The 22,855-nt window shown below is 45.4% G+C and overlaps 1 protein-coding gene across 1 annotated transcript in view; it reads right to left on the bottom strand.

Annotated features, from left to right (window-relative positions):
* ADAMTS9 (ADAM metallopeptidase with thrombospondin type 1 motif 9) overlaps window positions 1–22,855 on the bottom strand; it is a 275,988-nt gene that overhangs the window by 213,650 nt on the left and 39,483 nt on the right. Inside the window, exon 4 of the mRNA XM_088473392.1 lies at window positions 3,041–3,318. Coding sequence (XP_088329518.1) covers window positions 3,041–3,318 — 278 coding nt within the window. The remainder of the gene's footprint in view (window positions 1–3,040; window positions 3,319–22,855) is intronic.

Below are 22,855 nucleotides of genomic sequence, written 5' to 3'. Positions count from 1 at the left end.
TCACGTTACAGAATTCAAATCTAAGATTCTTGGTTTAGAATCAATTAGTTATGTGTTGTTAGATATTTAGAGAATCATACAGTGTTGATTAGCCATACTTATACACAGGGAGGCCTGATTCTGAGTCTTAAGTAATGCGAACGCAATTCCAGACACCTGATGTGAACAGAATGTGAATGGAATGCTAATGCGCTGTACGCCCATAATCTATATGTATCTATATATTGCACAGCCAAACTCACAGCCATCGGCACTTACACCCACCCTGTGCTAGATGGAGATCGTCTGAGTTTGGCGTCCACTTTGCATACACATGACTCACAATAGTGAGTAACTGTGGCTACAGGCCCAAGACAGACCTAAAGAATGGTTCTCCTAGGTGCATATGCATATTTGCCACAAGTGGCGCCCATTCAGCCTTGGCAGAGAAACGACTGAGATGCCTACGACTCTGTATCATTTGTAAGTTAGCAAAGCTGTGTATGCAGCCCGCCACATATGCGCAGTTTGCTAAATATACATAAATGCGTCCATATCCAAACATGCGCGCAACTCAGAATGAGCCCCAGCATGTGTAATACTGATACCTAGTGCTCAACGCGTCTGTGACATTGTCATTTAATGGCGGATTACGTGCCATTGCTACAGAATCCATCAGATCGTCTGGGGAACTTAAATATTAAGAACTACAGGTCTCAGCATGGTAACACTTCTTATTATGTTTAAATTAGAATGTGCAGCCCTGCCCCCCATTTGTCCTATGTATGTGTGGATTTAAGTAAGGTACACTTGAAGGTGAGACCCCTTCTCCTGGGCTAGAACTCCTCCTACCTGCCCCAGGTGATTTTAATTAGTATGGGTCCTGTGCATTGTAGTACACACATGTAATGGGCACTATTAAAGGTAAGTCCTAGTTAAATTTATTTATAAATATTTTATAATGTTTCACATGTCTGCCCATTTGAAAAATGGATAATGGCATTAAGAAAATGGTAAATTGTTTAGTAATTTTAATCACCATATGGGGGCGCTAATGCTCAGAACTAAGGGTGCAATTTTCCTCTGCCCTTTACAAAATGCTTTGTGTTATTTAAGGTGCAATAATCAGTATAGTTAGTCACTACATATGAGGATATATACTATTCCCAAAGATAACCTTAAATCTCATTTATCTCTCTATCTCAGTGGTCAGGGAACAGGGGTAAATTACCCCACATGGGGTAAAAATTTAATTCCTGGGGGTAATGAACGGACAACCGGGCATGCATATGATTCATGCAGGGAGGCTCTAAGCCGGGCACCCGCTGAGATGTTATTACCAGGGGGTGCCCGGCTCCTTCCCTGCAGCGCCGTGTTAGCCGGAGGCTGGAGTTCTCCCCTGAACTCCAGGTTCCGGCTCTCCCCACGGGCACTATGGGAGAGACGTCATGACGTCTCTCCCATAGTTCCGAGGAGCAGCCGGGTGGACAGGATGGCGGCGGGGAGTAAGGTAAGTGGGTTTTTTTTGTACAAGCGGCACTACAGGGGCATTATATGGGGGCACTACTATAGGGGCACTATATGGGGCACTACTACAGGGGCATTATATGGGGGCACTACTACAGGGGCATTATATGGGGTCACTACTACAGGGGCACTATATGGGGGCACTACTACAGGGGCATTATATGGAGGCACTACTACAGGGGCACTATATGGGGCACTACTACACGGGCATAACTATGGGGGCACTACTACAGGGGCACTATATGGGGCACACTACTACAGGGGCATTATATGGGGGCACTACTACAGGGGCACTATATGGGGGCACTACTACAGGGGCATTATATGGGGGCACTACTACAGGGACACTATATGGGGGCACTACTACAGGGGCATTATATGGGGGCACTACTACAGGGGCATAACTATGGGGGCACTACTACAGGGGCATTATATGGGGCCACTACTACAGGGGCATTATATGGGGGCACTACTACAGGGGCATAACTATGGGGGCACTACTACAGGGGCATTATATGGGGGCACTACTACAGGGGCATTATATGGGGGCACTACTATATGATTTCCTTCCTTTCAAATCAAGGGGGTAACGTCGGCGTATCTAAATATAATTTGGGGTAAAAGATAAAAAAGTTCCCTGACCCCTGCTCTATCTCCCCATTGAGTGACTGCTTAATGTAGCGATGCAAAATTATTATTATTATTATGGAAAATAGTGTTACTGGGGTGTATTTGCTAAGCACTAATTATTGAAAAAAAACCCCATAAACATGGGAGTATGGGGGTCATTCAGACCCGCTCGTGAGCGGCAGTACGCTCGCAAGCGGGTCGATGTTACCCCACTGCGCATGACGGAGGGAGCTCCGTCGCGCGCATGCGCGAGACCCGGCGAGCGACGGGCTCTCTATCGCTCCAGGTCTCGCACCAAAGGGGGCGTGCTGTCGATGTTGATTGACAGCACACCCCCTTTGGTGGGCGTGCCGGGGGCGTGCCTGCCAGACGGAGGCGTTCCCATGGGAATGCCTACCGTCTCAAGCCGGCCCCACTGACATCACTAGTGATGTCAGTGGGAGTGATTTTGGCTCTGATAGAGCCAAAATCACTCCAGGGCTTGCGGCAGCGAGACCCTACCGCAGGGTCTCCGTCGCAAGCCCGATGGTCGCGATGGTCAAGACCATCGCGACCATCATCATGGACGCTCGCTATAGCTGTGGGTGGTAACCCATAGCTATGCGAGCGTCCATGAGGACGCTCCAAAAACAGGTAGGAGGGCCCTGATTCAGAGCGAGCGCTCTGGTCAGAGCGTTCAGCTCGGAATCAGGCCCTATGTTAGTTATATTCAGCAGCGACAAGTTACATTTCTCATTTGCATAATAACTGGTATCGGTCTGATCAAAAAAACGGTTAGAGCTGTCTACTTCATTGTCTGCTAACTAAAGATTGAACCGCCACTTGTTACTTATCATACACATGTTATAATCCTCCAGTTCTCTTAATAGACAGGAAGTGATGTAAGTAAAAATGAGATACTTACTATGGACATTAGCGTTAAAACGTAATGCTGGAGATTAGCACCGTGAAATTCAACCATCTTGTTGTCGGCAACTACCATCACTTCAACATAGCGAGGATAGGAGAGGAATCGCTTTGTTCTTCTGAGAGTATGTGTTGCATTGATCTGGTCACTATTATCATATGAGGGATCTTGGTTTGGTACTAGCCTCTTCCTTGTGTTCTCTACCTCTGAAAACATTCTATTTAGTTTCTGTGGAGTTCCCCTATTTCTGTGTTTGACTGGATTATATTTTCGACCTGTAATGACATAAAAAAGAGACAATGCAAGATGAGGAAATGCCAGGAACTGATAACTTTACATAGTGTTTGTTGTAGCTCTTATTTGTACTATACACAACCATAGTTACTATGCTGTGTGTTCTTTTTTTTGATTTCTCAGATCTGGAATGAGAATCCAAGTGCTTCAGGGTATTAAGAAATGTTTCCTGGCTGCAACAAAACCTATAAGTGAAGTAAGTTATAATCATGGGCAGACTGAAACCACTCTACTGCTGGAGGCAGCAACTGAAATCATGCCTTATTCATTCCTTAAAGTAACTGGTACGGTGCATTAGTCTGACAAACAGTACAAAAGACAAATATTTGATTGTTTATTCTTCTTTAGGAGCATATTTAGCAATACAATATTTTTGAGATATCCCCTAGAAAATATTAAGCATCCCCCGATTGTATTTTCAGGGGACCGCTGCAGATATCAGAGATAAAGATGTGTCCACATACATCTATCCTCCGTGTGCTACAAGTCACGCTACACATAGGACATCATTCAGACCTGCTCGCAAGCGCCTATGCGCTCACAAGCGGGTCGATGTTGAGGCCCTGCGCACGCGCAGCGGCCATATTGCGCGTGCGCTAGCTCCGAAGCGAGTGACAAATTCACTTGCTCCGGGGCTCGCTACAAAAGCTGTCGATGTTGATCGACAGCTCGCCCCATTTTGTAGGCGGGGAGGGGGGGTGGCTGGACAAACGGAGGCGTTCCTGAAGGAACGCCTGCCATTTGTAGGCGGCCCTACTGACATCAACAGTGATGTTTGTAGGGAGCTTCCTGCTCTGTTCGAAAGGGGTTTTGTGGGAGACGAGACCCAACCCCAAGGGTCTCGTCGCAAGCCCCGATGGTCGCGATAGTCTCGAGCGGCCGCCCTCATTCAGAGCGAGCGCTCGCATTTTGCGAGCGGCTCTGAATGAGGTCCATAATGTGGGAGCTCCATGTGAAAATAAAGGCATGCCGCAGATCACTTTAATCAGCAGAAGCTACTTGTACGTCCTATTCGCATCGCATCTGAAGGTAAAAAATTGCGCGAAAAGACGACCAGTGCTACTGAGCCACGCCACGGCATGGCGATACTAGAAAAGCTGTTTAACGTGCAAGGAGGCTAAGGAAGGACTCATCTGTACTGTATGTGCTGCAGTCTCCCATTTTCGATCGCAAAAGTAGCCGCCATATGTATCGCTTGGGCTGCTTTATTGCAGAATTTATCGAGATCTGGAATGGGAAGATTACCGTAGTTTGGCCCTGGTAGCCTATACCATCTTTAGATGGCGTTAGTCATTGTGGCCTATAGGTTACTTACCTCTTTAATTACCGGAAGAGGGTGCTGTTGGATCCCTCCCTGGCAATGTCCCCGCACTTGTGTGGTCAGCAGACCGCGATTGCGCAGTGGCGGTGCAGGATCCAGAAGAAGAAGGGCTGTGACGGCATTTCTGATCACTTCCCTTATTACACACAGCAGGGACAGGCTCCTTTCTGATGCCCATGTCCCTGCCATCCTTAACTTCATATTGCCATGATAAGCAGTGATATGAAGATTTTATTATCGGGTCTAGAACCCTATAATTAATAAATATGATCCTTATTCATTTGTACATTTGACACAAAAAACCACCAAGTTAGTCTGTGTCACTATGCTATAAATCCATCGGCAAACATAAATGATCAATATGTTAATCCTAAAAGTGGCCTCACAGTATAAACTTGTCAAGAATAATTCCAATGAAACTGATTTTAAGGTGCATTTCACTCGGGTAATCTTTTTGTTTAAACTTTGTGGCATATGTACAGCATACCGCGGCAATAAGGAATATTTTGTCGAGGGCATGTATGATCCTTCAGTCACCGAGACTCCAATAAGAGTCAGTCCCGGCGATGAGAAAGAAATAGGGGTCTATTTACCAAGCTACCAAGCAGTGTTAGGAGAAGTGAAAAGTGATAAGGTGCCAGCCAATCAGCTCCTGTCATTTTTCAAACACAGCCTGTGAGATGGCAGTTGGGAGCTGATTGGCTGGCACCTTATCACTTTTCACTCTTCACTTCTCCTAACACTGCTTAGTAAATCGACGCCTTAGACTGAACGCTTACGCAATTCTATTAATTGAGGATTCAGACCCGTCTGTGCAAATGGGTGTCGTGTCCCTCCAGCCCAATAGGAGTTGGCTTCTAGATCGATCTATAGCCAGATCAGATCATCAAAACTGTGTTGAAGTCTCATAATATTTCTCTCCCAGCTCTTTCCTGTTATTCACTTATTAAAAACACTGACATACCCATAGAAATGCACACTTATGGAGCATACACACGGTCAGATCTGTCAGATGAACGATTTGAACGATTTTACCAAAGATTTGAACGGTTTTTCACTGCATTAAAATGAATGGAATCGTCCAAGTCTAACTGCAAACACATCAGATGTCAGATATCGTTATCTGACCATCGGGAACGCGCATCGTTCATCGTCCATCGTTGAAGCATGTTAGATATGTCAGATTTTCCTTCAGATATGATTGAACAATTTTTAAAATCGTTATCGTTCAGATCTGAAGAAAACTCTGACCGTGTGTATGCACCATTACATTCCCCCTCAATGTCCACGTGGATAGTAAATGATGATGTCAGGGTCCTGTAGCTGAAGGGGATCTAGCTGCAACCCCATGTTTACTGTATAGAGATATCAGATGCAGTACTTAGCTCCTAGAGGTGAGACATCTAATACTTGCTGTTACCCTGATACCACCACAATACTGCTGTTAACCCCTGCATTACCACCACCACCACCACCACTGTGTACCTGTATTACTGTTGTTTCTCTGTTACCTGCTGTTTACCAATAAACTCAATATCCTGTTTAAGGAGTCTGTGTGGCATGACAGTCACTTTCACATCCGCTGTGCACCTATCGTGACCATTATCCTCCCAATAGGCTATAAATCAACACTACTGGGGGCCTGAATGCCTGCAAGCTTACCCTATCCCTGAATGCCTTCACTGCATACTTGCCAGCTTTCCCACTGCACCCCGCTGGGAGGGGGCAGCCAGATCGGTGCAGAAGTAGTCATGGTGGCAGCAATGGTGGCAGCAATGGTGGGCTGTGCGGGGGCGTGGCACAGCAATTGCATCTTCGCAGACCCATTCCGCCCTGTATAATGCCAAGATTAGCCGCATTGTAAAGCAGTAGCGGGGCTAAAATGAAGCGATTCAGCGCAAATCGTTTTATCGGTTCCCCGGTCCGCCCACTTTGAGTTGGTAAGTTGGCTGCTGCGTGGGAGGAAGGGGGGATTTTTGCGGGTGGCAGTCGGACCGGGAGACTTGCCCTCTCTTGCAAGCGGCCGGGAGCGACATCCAATTTTGGGAGCCCCCCGGCCATTCTGGGATAGTCGGCAAGTATGGCTCACAGCTCACTAGGACCTGAGAACCTTCATGATTACTGTGGTCCTGAATGCATACATGTTACAGTGGGCCTAAATGTGTGCATGTTACTGTATGAGAACTAATGAGTCTTCATGTGGGTCTCAAAGTGTTTTGGTTGTAAATCATCGTCAAGTTTTGGTGTTGGTTTTGGCAAAACCACCCTCAAGTGTCTTGGTTTTTTTTCAGTTTTTGAATTTCTTTAAAAATTGATCATGTAAATCATGTAACTTGAACCTGTTTTTGTTCCTATTGTATTATTATTACTATCAATAACATCACTAACATTCGTCTCCAGTCAATTTTGACCACTTCACAGCACCTAAAATCACAAGGGAGGGAATTAAACGTGAACCAAAATATGCAAGATCTTTTTTTTAGATCCGAGTTCCGAACTTGGCGAGAAGACCCGAGTTTGAAGTCGGTTCTACTAGGAACCCTAAAGTGATCCGAGACCCGGGAACTCCAAGGTGCGGGTGTGTTCGGTTTTCAGTAAAACCAAACCGCTCATCTCTAATTACAAAGTATGTGGGCGCTATGGTTTGATTATAATACTGTGTTTACCAATCAACTCAACAGAGCAGCCACATATGACATCTCACATTGCAGATCTTTATAAATGCAATTAACTTTCCAGTCATAATGCCACTTGCTATACTTTTTCACCTCCCTCAAATACATCTTCACACTGGGTAATGACCAGGTAACTTTTGCTATAATCTAAGAAAAAGAAAATTTAAGTCAAATAAAGTTAGTAGTAAATTATTATTATTATTATTATTATTATTTTTAACATTAAATTATTACAATCCAATTAAACATATTTGATCTCTTAAAATCACTACTATTAGAAGCAAAAATATTATTTATTAATAAATTGACGTTTCACGCACAAGGGCTGGCCTTCCGTGCCCGCGTGATCTTAGGCAGCCTGTCTTGCAGTGAGGAGGCAGGGAGGGATCAGCTCAGATCCCTGTTTGCAACCCCGGACCTCCTTCCCATAGGAAGGAGCGAGGTTCAGGGCAATAACGTCATCTGAATGGGCCTGTTACAAAAAATATGCGGAAAGTAGTGTTACCGCATGTGTAACGGGCCCATTAGTGATGAAGAATAGGCCCCGCAGAAACTTCGGGAGAATGTAACAGTCAAAGGCCATTTATCAACGATGAATAACCCCTTCAGCGCTCACTCAAGAGGTTATGCCAGGTTTCTGGATTTAACAACAGTGGTAATCTAAGATTACCGTTGTTTCTCAAGCATCGGTCTCGATGCGGGCCCCATTGACGGCAATGGGGACTCGCCGGTGCCTTTCCGACTTCAGCGAAGCCTTCCAGGCACTGCCGGGTCCCCGTGTCATGCACAAACGCAGACAGACCATCGCACATGTGCATAACATCAGAGCCCCATCGCCCAGCAGAAGACCTCACCGAGAACGAAGACTTCGCGGGACCTTGCCGGAAGGGTAAGTATTGTTAAATACCAGTACATTTTTCATTTGTATCACAGTGCTATTAAACAAAACATTGCATTGGTGTTAATATCGTTGATAAATGGGGACCAAAATGAAATATGTTGCCTAATTTCTAAAACATTTGGCCCTATTATGTTACAGTATGTGTGGAGGGTGCCATTTGTCTGCGTAAGCTGCAATGACCTTTGTATATACTATATGCTATTTTTAGGCATGCTTTTCATTTTGAACTAATTAGTGCTCGCAACAATTTCCTCCATCCCAATTTCCGGGTTCTCTTGGTTCCATTTTAGCCATAACTCACTCAAATTCAAATTGAAATCAACCTTCTAAAAATAACAACGGGAAGAAAGATAGGATCATGCTACCTAGATAAAAAGAATCCGGGAGCTAAGATAAGGGAGAAACACGTGTGCATTACATTAAGGAAATGATGACTTCCAGACAGTATATTGTGCAATGACATCAGCCAAAAGTCTTCAATAGAATCCAACACTAAGTTTCGTTTTTTTAACCTAGAATGACACTTACTAACTATTCTGATCTGAAAGCATATAATTCTGATTTGTTTGGATGCAATCAAACATTATAGTTCATTAGTAATTGTTATGTTTTCAGCACATGAGGGAAAAAAAATAACCACAAAATATCCCATGATTAGTGAAAACCACTAATCTTCTCAGACTACATATTTTTCCCCATATTTTTACTAGAGATGTGCGCCGCAAACCCCCGTGTTTTGGTTCTGGTTTTGGCTCTGCATTCATCTTCGTGTTTTGGTTTTGAACCGCCCTCAAGTGTTTTGGTTTTGGATTCGGATAAAAATCAATAGAAACAGCTAAAATGCCCAAATGCAAAATACCGATGGAAGTGATGCCGGGCGCCGAGCGCGGACAGCTGCAGGGGTGGAGGGTTAGGTTAGGGGCTCCCAGGGGGGACTTAGGGTTAGGCAACCCCCCCGGGAGGTTAGGGTTAGGCTAGGTTTTAGGCACCCCCGGGGGGACTTAGGGTTAGGCACCCACCCCCGGGGGACTTAGGTTTAGACGGCGGGGAAAGGGGGTTAGGTTTAGGCACATAGAGGGGGGATTAGGGTTGGGCACTGGGGGGGGAAGGTTAGTGTTAGGCACCCCTAAGGGAGGGTTAGGGTTGAGGGGGAAGAATAGGTTAGTCAATACTTACCCGGGGACGATCGGGATTTTCATCCTTGTCGGCTGCCGCTGTCGGGATTTGAACCGCCGGTCATGGGTCCGGCGGTAAATCATACCAATTCTGCTGCACAGGGGTGTATTTATAATGAGTGTAGGGTGAGCAGTCCGCACCGCACACCCTGCACCCATACTTTTTTTTTTAACTTTCCTCTCCGATGTCCCACAGAGTAGCGCTACAGAAAACGCCTGAAAAATGTCAGCCCCTGCCAATTTCCCATCGTTTTGCGCATGCGTAGTAGAAAATCACTGGGAAAATGGCTGCCGCAACTCTAGTGCCCGGAGTCTACCGCTTTCAAACTTTTCCTATTGTTAGCCAGAAAAACATTTCTGTATATCCTGAACTGTGCATGTGCTGGACACGGAACTCTAACAGTTCTATCCTAAATCATGCATAGATGGGTGGAAGGAATGCTACAGAGTAACCCCCTCTGCCCGTATGATCACGGAGTTGCCATGTCGCCCCTGCCATCTACCTGTAATGATCATTTCTCTGTTACCTTTCAAATATATCATTAAAATCACACAAAATAATTAGACATCAATGAACTACACATCATTTCATCTAGGGCCACAATCAAGTTTTAACTTTATGTGCAGGCTCCAATGAATGGCTACAAGATGAAGAGATGACCAAGAGGCATGGGAGGAGCTATAGTGGGTGCTGAGAGTGCCATTGCTATGGTGCCCAGGGGCAGCACCTTTGGTGCCTGACTCAACTGCACCCAGTTCATATAGTTGTCTACCAGGATCCCAGAATTGCCCGCTATGCACTGTATGGCAAAATGTGAACAGGGGAACTGTGTGTTATGTGTACCGCGGGCAGTACAGTGTGGCCTGGAAACTACAATGTTACATAATATGAAATGAGAACACTGTGTGGTATAATGTAAACTAGAGCACTACTATGGGGCATAACGTTAACTAGGGCACCACTATAGTTCATAAAGTGAACTAAGGCACTTCTATGGGACATAAAATGAACTAGGGCACTACTATGGGACATAAAATGAACTAAGGCACTACTATTAGCGTTCCAGCTAGGCTGTTTTAGCGGGGCACCGCGCCCTGCCCTATTTCTGAAGGGCAGAAAGCACCTTTCCCTCCAGCAGGCGCTCCACTGTGACAGCCTGCGGGTTCTGGGATTGATTCAGAGGCTCCCTCAAAAAGCGTGCGCTTGCTCTGAATCAGGGCAGCCACTAATTTTTTTTTTTACCCGGCCTCCTGGCCGCTCGCTAAGCTGTGGGTGACCACCCACAGCTTTTGCGAGGGGCCAGGTGATGGTCGCAGTGGTCGTGACCATCGCGCTTGCAACAAGACCCTAATGGTAGGGTCTCGTTCCCACAAACCCCAGTGAGCTTCCTGCTCTAATAGAGCAGGAAGCTCACTAATGACATCACGATGTCAGTAGGGCCGCCCACAAACGGCAGGAGTTCCTTCAGGAACACCTCCGTTTGGTCAGCCACCCCCCCCCTCGTCTACAAAACGGGGCGAGCTGTCGATCAACATCGACAGCCACCCCGTTTAGTTGTGAGCCCCAAGCGAGTGATTTCTCGCTCGCTGCGGAGCTTGCGCACGCCGCGCGTGCGCATTGCCCGGCTGTCGACCCGCTTGCGAGCACATAGCGCTTGCGAGCGGGTCTGAATCAGGCCCTCTGTCTCCACCTGCGGGTCATAGTGTCCTGCGGGTGGTCAAAATGGTGGCGCAGCGGTCACCGCCGGTGAATGGCACCTGGCATCCATTCACTGTGACCGTAGCGCTTGGGGGCTGCCCCGCATGTCTGTAAGTGCCGGGCACGCCCCTAGGAGTGACGAAAAGGGGACACATCATAAACACACACACTTTTCTTTGGCCACGCCCCCTATTTGGGCACATGCAGAAGTGCCCTAGCTCTAGGTCCGGCGCCCTGCCTGCTGCCGGACCCAGAGTGAACACTAACTATGGGACATAAAATGAACTAGGGCACTACTATGGGACATAAAATTAACTAGGGCACTACTATGCAACATTAAAATGAACTATGGCACTACTGTGGGACATAACATGAACTACGGCACTACTATGGGACATATATTGAACTAGGGCACTACTATGGGACATAAAATGAACTACGGCACTACTATGGGACATATAATGAACTAGGGCACTACTATGGGACATAAAATGAACTATGGCACTACTATGGGACATATAATGAACTAGGGCACTACTATTGGACATAATATGAACTAGGGCACTACTATGGGACATAAAATGAACTAGGGAACTACTATGCGACATTAAAATGAACTACGGCATTACTATGGGACATAACATGAACTACGGCACTACTATGGGACATAAAATGAACTACGGCACTACTATGGGACATAAAATGAGCCAGGGCACTACTATGCAACATAAAATTAACTAGAGCACTACTATGGGACATAACATGAACTACGGCACTACTATGGGACATAAAATGAACTACGGCACTACTGTGGGACATAAAATGAACTAGGGCACTACTATGCGACATTAAATGAACTAGGGCACTACTATGGGACATAACATGAACTACGGCACTACTATGGGACATAAAATGAAGTAGGGAACTACTATGGTACATAAAATGAACTACGGCACTACTATGGGACATAAAATGATTACTATGGTGCATAAAACTAACAAATGCCGTGAAGAGAGGTGTCTCTCTAGAAGGGGGAAGAGATCCCTTCAAAATGTTGCTATGGGGTCCACAAAATTCTGGCTACATCCTGCCAAGAGGTCATGGACGATGAAGTTCTGCAATAGTAGCACTGAGAACTCTGGATCTGATTCAGACACGGTCGCAAACGCTGAGCGCTCGCAACCGGGTCGATGGTAGCCCACAGCGCATGCGCACAACGGAGCCGGTTCCGTCGTGCGCATGCGCGAGACCCGGCTAGCGACGGGCAAGCCGTCGCTCCGGGTCTCACACCAAAGGGGTCCAGCTGTCTATATTAAGTGACAGCTCGCCCCGTGTGGTGGGCGGGCCGGGGGGGTGGCTGCCCAAATGGAGGCGTTCACGAGTGATGTCAGTGGAGAGCTTCCGGTTCTGTTAGAGCCGAAAGCTCTCTGGGGCTTACGATGAACGAGACCCTACCACAAGGGTCTCGTCGCAAGCCCGATGGTAACGATGGTCTTGACCATCGCGACCATCATCATGGCCGCTCGCTATAGCTGTGGGTGGTCACCCACAGCTATGTGAGCGGCCAGGAGGCCGCACACAAAAAAAAAATAACGCCCAGATTCAGAGCGAGCGCTCTTTCAGAGCGTCCGGCTCTGAATCAGGGCCTCTGATCAGTAGGTTTACTTGGCCAAGAGGCTTAAAGAACTTGTCATAACGCTATGGAATCAGTTCTTCTAATAAGCTCCTTCCCTCCTGCAATTGTCCATTCCCCACCCAACATGCTTTCATTTATTGTTGAAACCCCTTCTAAATTCCGAGCTGGAATTACAAACTTAAGCTCATGACTGTTGCAACATAAGAGTATCCATCCTTCCCTCTTCCCATGAAAAATGTAGCCAGCACATAAACAATACACTTTGTAATGCAACTCAATGTTACATTTGGTGAATCTGTTATCTAACTCTCATCATGTATAATGGACGTGTGTGCAGAAATGTTTTAGGCCTATCAGCAAAACAAGTGACTGCATAATATAACATGCATGATCTGACCAACTCATGTGACTGTGTCAAGCAGCTGCACTTACAAAAGTTAATAAGTTAATTATTGTACAACAATATAAAATATATCCACATGACACTTAAAACTGGACCCCGCCAATGATGACAGCCTCAGGAATACGTGCTCCATCAAAGCGCAGGGCAGGCAGCAGAGGGTTAAAGTGTTAACTGTTAACTCTAGTAAGACGATTTAATCATTGACAAATTTAGAGATCGAAAAAGAAAAAGTAAATATCACCATACAAGAAATATACATAAACCTTCTGCAACTCCATACCTTCTGCTACGCTCCATTTGCTGTAAGGATCAGTGATCCCTAGTTCAAGATTAATCAAATATAACACAAACGCTAGATAAACAAGCCAATTTAAGATGTTAAGAAAACAGAATAGAAAAATGTTTAGGAAAGCATATACCCTCCCACACGTTATTAACATCAGTGTAAGTCGGGGTCAGGATCCAGCTGGTGAAAGAGTATCGCGCCAGTAAAAAACAAACTCCCAAAATACACTTTTTACAGATTGAGGCAGTTCAGCGCCACAGGCACCATATTATGTTTTACTACAACTTACTGTAGTGGGGTCACCTGGCGACTATCCATTGCTTTACTGTACCTCCTAGAATCGCATCAATTCAGCCCTGCCCTATCCATATGGACCCACAATTCTCTGTACAGGACGAGTACCCCATATCCGTATATTCCAAAAACACAAATATTCCGAAAACTGTAGTTTTCGGGAAGCCGTGACACGTGACTTGACGTCATGACGTTGTCTGATAGCTTGAACATGTAACTGGGTTGCGGGGGCGACACCAGGAACTCTGCCTGCACTCCTCCACCTTGCCAAACCGTCCAGCGGCACACAATAGACCAGGCGTGTGCAGTGACCTCGGCCCCTCTACCGTTGTCACCGCCTCCGCTCCCCTGGCCGAGCTGCCGGCAGCGGCCACATTCTTCTCCACTGAGCCCAGATAAAGGTATATTCCAAAATCCAGAAAAATCCCAAATCTGAAATTCGTCTGGTTCCAAGCATTTTGGATGTGGAGACTAAACCTGTATTATCTCCTTATCCTGTCCACTTTACTAAGGAGTGGGCAGGATGCGGAGATCCACCCCCTCTTCTGTGGGTGCGGGGGACTACCCAAAAGATCATGAGACTCTCGCACCTTCCGGGAGAGTAGGCAGCATGTATGATCAAAATTTCTCTGCACTTTTAAATCTGCCCCGCCGCAGTGCAACATGGTTACTTGCTTTTTTTTTTTGCTCTACCCCCAACGCAGAATCAGGCCCTTAGTACTGGATGCTACTTATAGTACCTCGGCATACCAGGTCAGGGTATGGGATGCCGAGGAATTATATACATTACTGGATGTTGGGGCCACATGAAAGTCCCAGTCTGTCCCTGGTCAGGGATGTGAATCTGCGGTGGCGAGGTTGGAGGTGCTACTTATAATACCTCGGCATTCCAGGTCAGGGTATGGGATGCCGAGGTACTATATACATTACTGGATGTCGGGGCCACATTAAAGTCCAAGTCTGTACCTGGTCAGGAATGTGAATCTGCGTCGGCAAGGTTGGAGGTGCTACTTATAATACCTCGGCATTCCAGGTCAGGGTATGGGATGCCGAGGTACTATATACATTACTGGATGTTGGGGCCACATTAAAGTCCCAGTCTATACCTTGTCAGGAATGTGAATCTGTGGCGGCGAGGTTGGAGGTGCAGGATGGAAAGGTTTGCATCTGGTACAATTTTGATTTGTACAGCCCCGGCAAGCTGTTCTCCCATCACTTGTAGCGAACCAAATAACTTTTATTTTGCCTTCCTTTCGCTCTGTTCTGTTATTCACCTGTGTGTGAACTGCAGATGGCTGTTTACACAGAGATCAGTGGTCTCTGAAGGCAAAGCAGCAGTAGAATGGAAATGGACAATGATGGAAGAGGATGAAAGGCAATTAGACATAATAATCTTCATGTAATGGTCACCAGTAACACCAGTAGCTCAGCCACTATAGCCAGTTTGGTCACGGTCATTGGTCAGCTTTAGCAGTCCTCACAGAACTAAATATGCTCACCATTAATTAGCTGCCGCTTCATCTAGCTATACTAAGCTATAGTCACGGTCCAATATTTCTACAACTAGAAATGAAAAATAAAAAGGTAAATAGGATATACTGTGGATAGCACGGTTACACTATAGATAGCTTTGCTGCATCATAGCACTGGGGTCATGAGTTTGACTCCATCCATGGCCTTATCTTTGCTATGCTTTACACATTCATAAGTTCTGCCTAGCGTACACCATCGGGAGGTCCAAACGAGACCATATCCCCCCTAAAACCTGGCCAGGATCCAACTGGACCACCTCGCGTTGGTTTCATCCCAATCGGTGCAGAGATGTCCGAATGCATAACCGGACAAACAAACAAACAGACCAATGAATCTTATATATATAAGATTGCATTGTATTCACCCCGATATCACAGACCATACACAGGGCCTGATTCAGAGCCGCTCGTAAGCGGCCGCTCGTTCGCTCCGAGCAATGTTCGCACATCTGCGCATGCGTATGGGTTTTAGTACGCATGCGCGAACCAGTCAGTGCGTTCGAAAATCGGGTGCTCGCAAAATAGCGAGTGCCTGCTAATTTGAGTGACAGAATGAGGCGTTTGTGGGTGGTAACAGGGGAAGCTGCTTGAAAACGGGGAGTGGAGATCCGAACGCAGGCGTGCCAAACGGTCAAAACGGGCGTTTTAAGGGTGTGCATAATTAACAAAGCAGCATCATCAACCACGTCACTTGGTTGTCTTTTAGCCTGAACTGCTCGCATGATTGCGGTAGGAAAATCCAACCACAAGCACTGCGAGCAGTTCATACGCCTATCGATGTACTCAATTAATCTAATAAATAGCGGAGATGACGTATGATGCGAGCGGCCAGGGGGCGTTTTTTCCAAAATAGTGAGCGCATGTTTCGTTCGCTCGTTCAGACATAGAGGCGTCAACAGACCGCAAAGAGCAAGTGCTTAAATTAAATAGCCAGCCCCTTTTTCTGAACGAGCGTCCGCAAATAGCGTCCGGCTCTGAATCAGGTCCACAATTCCATCAAAACTTTTTTTTTTTGTAAAGGTTGTTCTAATTAATGCTGTGGGTCAGTTTATATATGTCTGAGGTACCACCACAAGAAGTCCATTAGCAAATACGCCGAGAGGGTTGTCGCGCCCCAAGGTCTAGACCAGGGGTCTTCAAACTTGGCCCTCCAGATGCTGTGGAACTACACATCCCAGCATGCACTGCACATAGTTTTAGCATGCTGTTATATCAAAAAGGTGGTAGTGCATGCTGGGATGTATAGTTCCACAGCAGCCAAGTTTGAAGACCCCTGGTCTAGACCTACCACTTGTCCCATTCACTCTCATCTTCTGTGAAGAACATCAGCATTTATTTATATTGCTCAGAACAGATTATTTTTAAAATAAAGATTTCACAGAACGCTAGACCTCATCTAACGATCAATTCGCCAGCACGAAGGAAGCGCGCAACTGAAACCACCAGGGAGAGAAGATGTTTCACTCTTTTTTTTTTTAAACTATTAACAAGATATTCGGTCATAACTGTCCGCAAATCCCAGGTGTACCACATGGGGGAATGTGCATGCTATATATAATGTTGGCTGGTTTTTTATTTTAAATATGGAGCAAACCCTCACAGCATGTGTAGTAGATCTACTGAGAATTCGATGCTATTTAAAGCATAACTGTCAAAGAATTGTAAATACAATTTGATCAGTAACACATTTAAAAGGGGTTTCCCCATTCATTTATTGACATCCTCTCTCTCCACCGTCCTCTGAAGACCTCTTACATGCACAGGGGTCACGCTACTAACAAAATCATATGTGGATTATCATGTATAATTTCTGACTTCTGGAGGCAGCCAACAAAAAAACAGTTCCTGGCTTTGACAGATACAACCAACAGTCAATCAGTGTCACCACTATCACTTATAGCTCTGTGTTGGAACCCCCATTAAGCTGGGTACACACCAAGACGCCGCCGTCCTGTCCGACAATTGGAAAGTGTATATGGCCTAATGTGTCGTGACTGACGTCACAACTGGGCGGGCATTGCATGTGCCCGCCCAGTTCAGCCGTCAGTCACCGGCGGCAAGTGTACGGGTGGTCTGCAGATATATAGGGTGTCGGCTGTGCTGCACAGCCGACGCGATATGTCTGTGAACGGCGTTGTTGACAGACATATCGTGTGTACACACTAGCCGACGCAAACACGTTATATCGGCCGTTCAACGGGGAAAAAAAAATTACAGCACAAAAACAATAAAAAAAAAAAAGTAAAAAGCATTTGTCTCACGTAAGGGGAGTACTAAGCTACTAGTTGTACAGAGGTTTATATATAATTGAAGTTTGTAGCATTTTCATTATAGGAATAAATTAACCGATCCAAAATATTAATTGAAAGGATATTAAAGAGTTATGTACGTATTTATTTATTGCAATTATTATAGTTGCTGCAATCATTCAGCCTTATCTATGATAAAATAAAAATTCCATCATAAAACTTTGTGTTATGGTAGTTTGTCTTTCCACTTATTTGAATGCGCTTGCTTAGCAATGAAGGACTTGGGCTATGGAGTGCTAAAGTACTGTAGTGTACAATGGACACCACATGGAGCTGATGAAAATATATTAGTAAAATGGCTGTAAAATAAATTTATGCTTGAAAAAAGAACACAGAAGAGTACTTTCGCAAATAATCAGAGACGTACACATCCCAAGACGCATCCGATACCGCTCTTGGATCATGTGCGCCTACTTTAAGACAAGTCCTCATGAGCATGTAGTTACAGCTGCACTATAGCTGGTGCAAAATACACCTCTAATTAGGATTACATGTGTGCTCCTGCTGGTATGGTTCTCCCAGAGAGGAGAAAAGTAGGCAAGTATCATTTGTGCAAACACACCTCCACTGTAACCTGGGGGTAAATTTACTAAAGTTCGATTAGGGATTCATTTTTATGAATCTCTTAAATCAACTGAAATCAAATTGAGATCGAACTGCAAAATCTCTTAGCAAATCTCAAATTTATTAAAATTCTATTTTGTATTAGATTTTCAAATCAAATTCGATTTTGATTGATTTTAAGAAGGGATTTGATGTTCGATTTTTGCATGCTCATGTACAAATCGAACACCAAATCCCACTCAAAATCGAACTTTAAATCCCCAGGTGAATAGACTTGCTTCATGTTTCCAACTTTAGAATAAGCAGGGCTGATTGACACAGATGCATGCATACATCAGTGAGATGCATACATGTATCTTAGTGTAAAAAACTTTTTAAGTGTAAATTGAAAAAAAATAAATTGACGTGGGGTACTCCCCTAAAAGCACAACCAGCCCCTGACTTTTCATAGCCACTCCTGGTTGTGTAAACACAGGGGAACAAATGTGTAGGGTTCCCCTGTACTTAGCGTAACCAGCACTGGGTTCTGAGCCGGTCCTGGTTCTGGAAATACAGGGGAAAAAATGCGCAGCACCTGGCTATTTCTAGCGGGGGGTATGCCACAGCCAGGGAATCCCTATCACCATTTCCCCCCGCCAATGCATTACCCCTGAGCGCTAGTCAGCCCAGGCCAGGGATCCCTGGGTAGTTGGGGATCCCCCCAATAAAGGGATCCCCCTCTCCAGGGCACCCCAGGCCTAGGCTGATTGCTCCGGGTCTCGCTACAAAGGGGGCGTGCTGTCGATGTTGAGTGACAGCATGCCCCCTTTGGTGGGCGGGCCGGGGGTGTGGCTGCCCAGACGGAGGCATTCCCATGGGAACGCCTACCGTCTGGGGCCGGCCCCACTGACATCACAAGTGATGTCATTGGGTGGACTTCTTGCTCTGTAAGAGCAAGAAGTCCACTGGGACTTGCGGCAACGAGACCCTACCACAAGGGTCTCGTCGCATGCCTGATGGTCGCGATGGTCTTGACCATTGCAACCATCATCCTGGCCGCTCGCACTAGCTGTGGGTGGTCACCCACAGCTATGCGAGCAGCCAGGAGGCCGCTCTAAAAATACAATAAGCTGGCCTGATTCAGAGCGAGCACTCTGAGAGAGCGTCCAGCTCTGAATCAGGCCCAATATCTCTGGCTTCTGTGATTTTCACCAAAGTCTTTCTATCATCTAGGCACAGTTAGATATTTTTGCTGACTTTGGACATGAGACATCTGTCAGTAATGGATATATAACTGGATATATAACTGTATCTACAGAAGAGCTTTGTGCTATATCATTGGGAGGGAAATGACAAAAAATAACAGTGTTACGGTGTATATGATATGAAGGCTTTGATGAAAATCATAGACAAAAGCTTAAAAGTTAACCAGTGGTATAATCATCCATTTTAATGTTTATTATACATTATGGTTAGGTGAAGGGTCACAGGGCTGTACGTCACCATTATACTGAGAAAGATAAACATCTCTTAATCATTATCACAAAGACAAAAAAAGTTATAATATAAAAAATAAATAGCTGTATATAAATACATGTTTTATAGACAGCTGGTGCCTAGTAGGATTTTGATCTGGAGGGAATATATTTCCCTTTTACTTCCACACATTGTTCCAGGGTCTTGTAATAGACAACACAATGATCCAGGACAGAATTAGTAAGTTTTAGTGGAATCACCATGCTAAATTTAGCCATGATAAGTGGATGAAGGTGCGGAAGCCGTATTTAATGTAGCGGATGTTAAATAAGAAAGGTTTATTACTTACCTTCTATTATTATAACATGTGAAACTAATCCCTACACCTTAACTGAGAAATGTCAGGGTTTGTGTTAGAGAAGTGGCTGGACCCTCGTGTTTCGGTTTTGTTTTTGTCAAAACCACCCTCAAGTGTTTTGGTTCAGTTTCGGGTTAAAATAAATTGGTAAAAGCAGCTAATATCATGTAACTTGGACCTGTTTTTAGTTCCTACAGTAATATTAAAATCAATAACATTCAGCGTCGGCTCCTACCCGCTTAGATGAGGGGGCTGCTGCCGCTAAAAACGAGAGAGTCGCTCACCGGATTGGGTCCCGGCGCCTGCGAAATCGATATGTCAGGCGCCGGGACAGGATCATGCTAGCACTGGGGCGCCGCACATGCGCGTGTCTGCAGCCCCTAGGAGCCGGTTAGGGCTGGCGGAAAGGCAGAGTAGTGGCCTCAAGGAAGCTGCTCTCTGCTTATAGCAGCCTGGACTTGGCAGTCCCAGGGGAAGGAGACACCTCCCCCTGAGACTGCTTGTATATGTGACTGGCAGGTAGCGCTTCCAATAGGAAGCCACTGCCAGTCACACAGTGTACCCAGTTCAGTCACGGACCTCTCTGAGAGGTCTATTTACTAAGCAGTGTTAGGAGACAGAGTGAAAAGTGATAAGAAAGTGATAAGGTGCCAGCCAATCAACTCCCAACTGTCATTTTTCAAACACAGCCTTTGAGATGACAGTTGGGAGCTGATTGGCTGGCACCTTATCACTTTCTTATCACTTTTCACTCTGTCTCCTAACACTGCTTAGTAAATAGACCCCTGAATACACTGAGGTGGCAGTCCTGCAGCCTCTAGGCAAAATCTGCCACTAAAAACATTTAATTCCAGTCATTTCCAATCAATTTTCTTGACCAATTTTGGCTCCTGAAATAACGAGGGAGGGTCTTACATGCAATCAAAAACACACAATATCCGATTTTTAGATCCGAAATCGGACAATAGTGATGTCACATTACGTAAATGCAAAAGAAGTTGTTGTGTCTAATGGCATTAAGTAAATGATATATCCATTTGGGCAGTGGCAGGAAAGGATTTCTACTGGGGAAATTAACAGATGGTTTGTATTTTTTTATACATGACTTAATTGAATTTATATTCTGTGTGTGTTTGTATTTAATTATATGGTAAATGTGACATTTCGCATTTATTTAATAACACTGTCCAGACACTGTTCTCCGTTGTGTATATGACACTTCAATTATGATTATACTATGTTGAAATAGGGCAATGTGACTTACAGTTATGACTAAAATATATATAAAATAAATATAGAAGAATGAAAAAAAAATATCAACTCCAGGTGCCAGAATAAAAGGGTAATATAACCTAAGTAAGTATGCATATATATAGTATATATTCATGACATACACAGCAAACTTGCCTACTCTCCCGGGACTGCTGGGAGCCTCCCGAAAATCTGGTGACATGGCGCTACGTGTCACTGAGCCCCACCCACTAATTGGAAATTCCACGAATCACGGGTTGACCTCATATTGGCTCTGCCCCTTCCCTGTTTACCCGCGATTCGCAGGATTATCCTCCCCAAAGTGCCCACTTCACTAGGAAGTGGGCAAGATGCAGGAGGGCTGCCTACTCTTCGGGGGGTGCAGGGGAATGCCTGCAAATTTGGGAGACTTCCCGCAACATCCAGGAGAGTAGGCAGGTATGAATTAACCGCTATTCCGTGGACTGTCCACCTATACAGCATTACTTTCATTTGTCGGCCTCTACCTTAGTTTTAGGGTTATGATACCTACAGACAGGTGTTGGTATCCTAACCCTGTCGGGGTGCCGCTGTCGGGATTTTGAGCGCCGGGAGTCAGATCAGAGTCTTGGGCCTATTTTGATTGACTTTGGTAACTTTCCGAATAGAATGTCACCATTGTATGGTGGGCCTACATCCTATAGTCAAAACGGTCGTACTGGCCCACTGGTGTACAGGGAAAATCCCTGGTAGGCCCCACTCCCTGATAGCTCCGTCCCCTCCTATATGGGGTCAGGTTCCAGACTTTGCACTGAAATTATGCATTGCTACTTTACTACTACTAGAGGGTCAGTAACTTGGTAGAGCAGGACCATGGATAAACGTAGGTGATTGGTTCGTTTCTATGCAAACCACATTAAAATTAGCCTTCCTGCCAATCAGAGTGAGCGGTCCTGACACACCTCTGTCCCCTCCTTTATAAACTGTTCTTTGCAAACTGAATATGTCCTCTCTAATGGTTGTTAAAGTCCCTCTGTGGTGGCTAGCCGCACTCCTTAAGCATGGGCCCCTACCACTGCATTCCCCTGTGGGCAACTCTTAATGCCAGGGCCATCTAATTCACTTAAAGGGAGATCTGCTGATTAGAAATGGAGGAACAGCTCTGAGCTTTAGATAAAGGGATATGCCAGGGGAGGCGAAGTACAGGTTGTCCACTGAATGCAATGCTCATTAACCCCCACTATAATGCTCAGTTTATCAGTCAAATTGAGAATCCTCCATTGAGAACCTACCATTATTTTCATTGTACATCTGGGAGGCTAATAAGGACACGAGCTTCAGGTAAAAGCTGAAACAGGCATTGGGAGATAAAAAGGAGCCGTGTGGTGAAGACTTCCATCTATCTGCTAGACAGTTATCATCATCGGCACGGAAACAGTGCGCACTCAGGCACTCTGGCTGCTGAAAGCTCTGCCGACACAACAGGATAATGCTTTCTACCGCACACTTATCTATGTGATTGTCATGTTGTGAAACAATTTTATGGAAATAAATTCAGAGAATCACAGCATACTGAAAGCTTCTTTCTTTTTTTTTTTACTCACACACTTCTATGGGCTCCTGCTGTAAAATCTGAAGATATTTTTATAGGTGAAACAGATCTTTATATTTTAGTAGGAG

This window comes from Taudactylus pleione, unplaced genomic scaffold, assembly GCF_031769625.1.
Source record: "Taudactylus pleione unplaced genomic scaffold, aTauple2 ptg000135l, whole genome shotgun sequence".
NCBI lineage: Eukaryota > Metazoa > Chordata > Amphibia > Anura > Myobatrachidae > Taudactylus > Taudactylus pleione.
Note: the sequence above shows the minus strand (reverse complement) of the source record. Positions and strands in the feature narration are given on the sequence as shown.